The sequence below is a fragment of the Danio rerio genome, chromosome 12, assembly GCF_049306965.1.
Source record: "Danio rerio strain Tuebingen ecotype United States chromosome 12, GRCz12tu, whole genome shotgun sequence".
Taxonomy (NCBI): domain Eukaryota; kingdom Metazoa; phylum Chordata; class Actinopteri; order Cypriniformes; family Danionidae; genus Danio; species Danio rerio.
Window position 1 is genome coordinate 18,490,069 of NC_133187.1, and position 6,741 is coordinate 18,496,809.

Below are 6,741 nucleotides of genomic sequence, written 5' to 3' on the forward strand. Positions count from 1 at the left end.
ACTTAGTGTAACTTTACTTGAACAGATTTGGTTATAATGATCGAGGAAAAGTCTGTAAAATAAAGTGTTTTTTTGTAAACATTATTATGAGTTATATTGTGCACTTTATTTCAACAAAGAAATTTTTCCGTAATTTTATGTTTTTTGTTTGGCAGCCGTAGCTGCCAGTCATTAGACCTTTTTTACGATTTTTATTTATTTATTTTTTTTACAGAGCAAGTAATTACAATTTATTACTTTAATTTTACGTAATTTTAAATATACTTTAAAAAACAGGAAAAAAAATACTGTAAATAATATGGCAATTTTATTGTATAAAACAAATTGCTGTAATTCTGTCTTTAATGATAAAGTCCCTAAAATGACAGTTAAATGTTAATTCAGAGAGATTGTCATTTTACTAAGTTTTGAATATAATTTTAAATGACAAAAATTTACTGTAAAAAATTTAGAGATATTTTTTGTAAAATTAGGTTTTTTTTTGTTTTTTTTTTTTTTTACAGTGTAATGCATTTTTAACAACCAAATTCATGTTTGGTAACATTAGTTAATGCACCATAAACTATCTATAACCAATGAAAAACTGTATTTTCTTTAACTAACAAGCAAATACTTACTGTTACCATTAATGCATATCAAAACAATATTGTTAAATTCTGAGATTTATACCTTTAGATTTTTTGTGGTAATTTGATCCGGTTATACAGAATTGTATTACATAATCAGAATAGCTTAGTCTTAATCTGCTCCATTAAATTAAACACAGGTCTAATGTAAGAAACACTTTTAAAACATTTAATATTTATGGCATTTCTACATGAAGTGCAAATAAACACAGTACAGACTTGAGATTGCCATGCCAGAATATTTAATATTTATCCATTTGCAGGTCAAATAGATCCAGTACAAAATTCTTGGATAAACAAAAATATATGAAACACAAGAAAAATGGAATTTCCTAAAATACTACTATCATAGCGCTAACAGCAGAACAACTTGATAAAATAGAAGAAATAAAAACATTAAAATAGAGAAACCATAAACGTGACTTTTTCAGAATGCAGAGAAGGCTCCAGTGGCCTTACATTAGGGGATAGCTGGCCATTGTCGCAATGCCACAGTGATTGTTTTTGTCTTTTGCCATGTAGATGTAGCCTTTGTCACCCCATTTGTCAGACCAGCTAAAAAAAGTTGAAAGAAATGATAAAATATAAAAACATGCAATCAAGCTAGTACACGCAAAACTAAAGATTGTTTGCATCATACCTGTTCTTCACAATCCAGTATCTATTCCCAGCAACATCAGCACCCTGATAACCATAGCCAACCACCAAGACTGCATGATCAAGTCGACTGGTACATGCTCTCTCATAATAGATGCCTAAAGATCAGAATATTAGAAAGGAGTTAAGGCAGAGTAAGTTCAGTAATAAGTTTGTAATAATTTTAGCAAATACTGAATTAAAACTAGAGTTGAGGGATATCAGGCACCTACCAGACTGATAGAACTGTAGGGATTGATGTGATGCGTCAATAGCAACAGATACAGGACCCACAGCAGCAACAGCATTCATTAGGGCAAGCTCATTACCTCTGGGGATGTCCACGAATCCGGTGATTTTAGCGACATTAAAACGGGGGTCATACCGGCATGGCAGATCATCCTGCAAGCACAAAGTTAAAATAAGAAAAAAGTGGTACATTGAAGTCTTAAAATACTTAATGACCTTCATTCAAAGAGATTAAAAAACTAAAATGACATTTTTCCACAATCTGCAAATACAGCAGTTTAATCCCATGTCTTCAAAAGAAAATGTTTCATTGCTCAGAAACCGTCACAATATGATTCTTACCCTTGCAAGATAAGGGTATGACTGCTCAGAATCCAGCCCCTTGTTTTCTTTAACATACTGGAAGGCCTGGTCCATGATGCCTCCATTACACCCTTGATTGCCCTGTGGTCTGGAACAGTCCACCAAGTTTTGCTCACTCATAGAAATCAGCTTTCCAGTTTTACGGAAGAGCTGACCTTCCAAGGCACCCGTTGAACTGAAAGACCAGCAAGATCCACATTGTTTCTAAAACCAAAAAACAGAAGAGTCACCAAACAGTAAAGCTACAAATACACATACTGACATTTAATAGCCATTTATATGTTAAACTGGGTTTACCAGATCAACTGTAAATAGATCAATTGTAATAGATGCAACTATAGGTCCTAATTTAGCATAAAACATTTGCAGTTTTCAGTTACTTTAAACTCACCTGGTCTTTGACAGGAGTAACATAGCCCCTCTGTCTCCAGTCAACCTGTTGTGGGGCTGCAAAAAAGCTGGGTTCCATGAACAACGGGCCCTGTGACGTCCGGTTGGGGTCATGCTTATAACCATTCATTGCCTGTCTGAACTCCTCATTTGTCTATTAAAGAAATTGTAGTGAAATGTTAATAAAACAGTCTTACAAATAGTACTTTAAAAAGGTATCGATAGCACCTCAAATTGAGAGTTAAAGTAATTTTGCAGAAAATTCATTAAAGCACACAGGGCTTAAATCTCTAATCTAGGATGTTGTTGACTGTAATTGAATCATTTAATAAACAAAACAACATTCTGATCTGGTTTCACACTTATGAATCTTGCATTTTGATAGTTTTTTTTTCTCTCTTTGACCATTTGGATTGTATAAAGCAATATAGATAGAGAAATAAATGACTGTAATTGACTGTAATACTAAACTGCTCACCATGTCACCAAATTGATTCATTCCCATTTTAAAGGTGTGATTTCCATAGGAATACTCAAAGTTGTGTTGCTCAATTTTTCTCAAGTTCTCCTCCCAAATCATTCTCCTCCCGACCTCTACGTCCTGGAGTAGAAAGTAGATACAGTATCAGCTATTGCAAAGCACCAGTTCAACATAAACACATGCACTGCATCATTCATTCATGTTAAGCTGATACATGGCTAAAGACTACAGTCTTCCCACCTCATGATAGCTTTTTCCATGCTGGCTCTTCCAGGAGTTCCAGTGGTCGTCTAACTGGATGTCTATAGATGAAGCAGCAAACACTGCACTTATGCACAGCGTGACGAGCAAAGCAAACATCATCCTGCCTGAAGGACTAACAGAAAAAAACAATAACAGTAAAAAAAATTTACCTTAAAGCAAATGTAAAGAAAATTTATAAACATTAACAAAACACTTTAAACAGGCAACAGCACAAGCAGTTCACTTTACTGTGAGTTGAGGTAAATGTCACATTAATATAATACAAGCAATGTCTCCTATGAAGGAAAGAAAAAAAGAAAGATTTACACTTACCTTTCACAAGCAAACCTTACTGACTGCAATTGCTTACAATTGAGTGTGTTTTATAGCCTGTCCGAACATAGAGACGGTCTCTCATTGGCTGACGTTGATGATGAAACTAGTCAATTTACAGCCAATCAGGTGCAGCAAGAACTTTATCTTGTCATGTGATCCAGCATCACAAGTATTCATCAATAGACTATGGTGATTCTTTATATTATTAGTGGACTGTAACAAGATTAAGGCAATCAGAAATGTTTTGTTATTACCACAGTTTATAAAAATTGTAAAAAAAACATTTACAATACACTAGTGGAAAGATTACTAGAACACGGTACGCTTGATTGGGGGATGTAGAGATTGTTTAAGGTTTGTTTTAATCATTGTTTGTGTTTGTCACATAAGGGTGTGTTTGACCAATCCCACATGCTTAGACAGAAAATAATCCAAGAGAAAACACAGAGTCCATTTAGAAAACTAAGCATTAGTTTAGCAAAATTTAGAAAACTAAGCATTTTTAAATAGCATCAGGGGCTAATTACTTTCATTCTAATTACTAAATATATTTAATAATTTAGACTGACTGAAATTAGCAGACACAATACTTCCAGTTTTATAGTATATATATATATATATATATATATATATATATATATATATATATATATATATATATATATATATATATATATATATATATATATATACATATCCTTTTCTGGCTGCAGGAGAGAGAACATCATTGCACATTTAAGAATGTGTATGTTTGCCCTACAGTTATAATTGTTTAATTACCGTTTGATCTGTTATTAATCTTTTTTAAACATAAACCAGTAAATAAATAAAAGTAGCAAGCTGGTTACTCACTCAATAAACATTTTAAAGCAAAACCAGACATAAACACAAAATAATTAGATGTTATTATACTTTCAGGCTAATAAAATGAGTGTTAAAGGCCAGGTTATAGTTGGTGTTAAGGTACAGAACTTTCCTAAGTCCACTTAAAATTTATAAACTTGAATTTTAGATTATTTTACCTGAGCAGTTTAACATCCTCATGAACTTTTTTAGCATTGCATAATCTTTTCTGACATTAAAGTTTATTTTTAAGTGTTATCATCATATCAAATAAAGAAAACAGCTCAGTTGCCTGTAAGCGTTTACTGCATATTTAAATGTGTTTTAAAACAAGTGTTTTCCCACCACTGTTAGAATGCATATGCATTTCTGTTGCAGTTTAAGAATGTTTCAATTAAGATATTTAAGTTAAATTAGATGGTGCATCAACATAAAAGTTTTTTTTTCTGAAATGCTAAACTATCCTCTCGGCCTATTGATTCAGTACAGGACTACCGACACCCAAATCTCGAAGGACACACAGTACACACACAGTGAATCCCAAGAGACTCATCACACCCTCCATCACCCAACACAAATGCTGTTCGAGAAATGCGGAGGTTTTCTTTAAATTTGGTTTGCAGTATCAAATTCCATTAAAACAACTGTTTCCCACCAGTCCTTACTTCAAACTCATCCCTCAAAGTTTGTTGTGAGAGAATTAAGGAAATGTGCCTGAATGAAAGTGAAACTGCTGAACTGCAGTTGAAGTCTAAAACCTAAAAATGAAACCCCCAAAATTACATGAAACTCTGGAGCATACTGTGGTTGTTACACTCTCGGCTCTTTCCTGTTGCTCCAATCACCACTCTCCCTCACCATCCACCTCTCACCACACCCGTGAACAATCACCAGAATACTATTTACCCGCACCTGCAATCATCACACACTAGATATAATCACCTCCTTCACTCATTCACTGGCTGGAATCAAAGTTTGATGGTTCACCTCATCTTCTTTCCCTCTTCCTCTCATCTTCTTCTGTGGATATCCCTCTGATACATCACATACCTGCTTCATCTCTCTGCATCTGCTGCATAGTTATAATAAATTCCCATAAATATAAAACCATCTTTGTCTTCCTTGTGTGACTATGACAGGATTCCCGACTGAAGAAACACTATACACAGCTAATGGAGACTAGCACCATTCTAACCAGAAGCTGTCCACATTCCATGTGACAAACGCTACCTTCCGCTCCCATGAGCACCACTGCCATTCCTGTGGTCATCACGAGAATGCCCCCATGCTTGCCCCATGAGCTACTCAGGCAATCCGAGTTCCTGCAATGTTTTTCTCCTACAATGCTCTCTATATTGAGGCTAATGCTCACAAGTTTCCAAATGAGAGTTTGAAAGTTGCTTTCATGCTTTTCCTTTATACCTCCGACATCCGGATCCTAAGCTGCCCTTCACAGTGAAAGTTGATGCAGCTTATGCCGGAGTAGGCGCCGTACTCTCCCAGCAGTGGTCTGGTGAACCCAGCGTACTCCATCTGTGTGCGTACTATTTATGGCATTGGCGACTGCCGATGAAACTTGCCCTTGAAGAGTGGCTTGAAAGAGCTCAATTCCCCTTCATGGTCATAACGGACCATAAGAACCTTCAATATCTTTGCAATGCCAAACACATAAATGCTCGTCAAGCTCGCTGGTCCTTGTTCTTTGCCTGGTTTGACTTCAACATCACCTATCAGCCAGTTCACAAGAACATAAAAGCCAATGCCCTCTCCCGTATATATTCACCTGAACCCCCTATTGATACTTATTTGTAAGGTTACACAACCATTTTCATAGTAGTAGTTTATCTCCAGGGTCTGGTGGGCGTTCTTCCGTATCCTGTGCACCACCATCAGCCTATCTTCTGGTTACCAACCTCAGACAAACGGACAGACCGAGTGTAAAATCCAAGAGATTTCCCGTTACCTCTGTATGTACTGCCATCAGCATCAAAACACCTGGGGCCAGTATCTGCCTTGGACTGTGTATGCTCAGAATTCCCTCTGTCAAACCTCCACCGGCCTAACACCTTTTCAATGTGTTGTATTATACAACCTTACCTGTTTCCATGGACTAGCGAAACCTCAGAGGTGCCCACAGTGGATCACTGGTTCAGAGAGAGGGTATGGGACTCAGCACATGTCCATCTTCTGCAGGCAGTACGGAGATACACTGACACCGCAAATCATCACCGCCTACCTAATCCACTTACCATCCTGGAGGTATGACTCTCCACCAGGAACATCCACCCAGGATTGTTTACAGTGCACTCCAAATTAACCATCACTTATCGCCTCAACCTGCCTTCTTACTACAGTTTTGCACCTACCTTTCATGTGTCCTCACTTAAACCTTACACTGATCCTGAGGAGAGTGATGAAGCCAATTATGATATGGGGATGGTTAGAAGGCCATGATGGACAGAGGCCTGTGGGAAAATTGGGCCTGGATGCCGGGGTTAAACCCCTACTCTTTTCGAAGGACATCCTGAGATTTTTAACGACCACAGAGAGTCAGGACCTTGGTTTAACGTCTCA

The 6,741-nt window shown here is 36.6% G+C and overlaps 1 protein-coding gene across 2 annotated transcripts; it reads right to left on the reverse strand.

Moving 5' to 3' along the window:
• Positions 1–851: 851 nt before the first annotated feature.
• si:dkey-26g8.4 lies at positions 852–6,378 on the reverse strand. Of its 2 annotated transcripts, none has more exons than XM_068224745.1 (8): positions 6,265–6,378; positions 2,986–3,121; positions 2,743–2,865; positions 2,266–2,418; positions 1,854–2,078; positions 1,496–1,664; positions 1,267–1,381; positions 852–1,181 (listed from the first exon to the last, which is right to left on the reverse strand). In XM_068224745.1, exons 2-8 carry the CDS (start codon positions 3,106–3,108, stop codon positions 1,082–1,084), a joined length of 1,008 nt encoding a protein of 335 aa, XP_068080846.1. In that variant the 5' UTR covers positions 3,109–3,121; positions 6,265–6,378; the 3' UTR covers positions 852–1,081. The 2 variants fall into 2 exon arrangements, with proteins under 2 accessions (XP_068080846.1, XP_003199634.1); XM_003199586.6 differs by lacking the exon at positions 6,265–6,378 and adding an exon at positions 3,322–3,348.
• Positions 6,379–6,741: the final 363 nt, after the last annotated feature.

Excerpts from the sequence above, each read along its gene's own strand:
- si:dkey-26g8.4 (XM_068224745.1), bottom strand. The coding sequence starts at position 3,108 with ATGATGTTTGCTTTGCTCGTCACGCTGTGCATAAGTGCAGTGTTTGCT. Across the intron at positions 2,866-2,985 it reads ATGGAAAAAGCTATCATGAG|GACGTAGAGGTCGGGAGGAG; the intron begins GTGGGAAGACTG and ends TTTCTACTCCAG. Across the intron at positions 2,079-2,265 it reads TTACTCCTGTCAAAGACCAG|AAACAATGTGGATCTTGCTG; the intron begins GTGAGTTTAAAG and ends TTTTGGTTTTAG.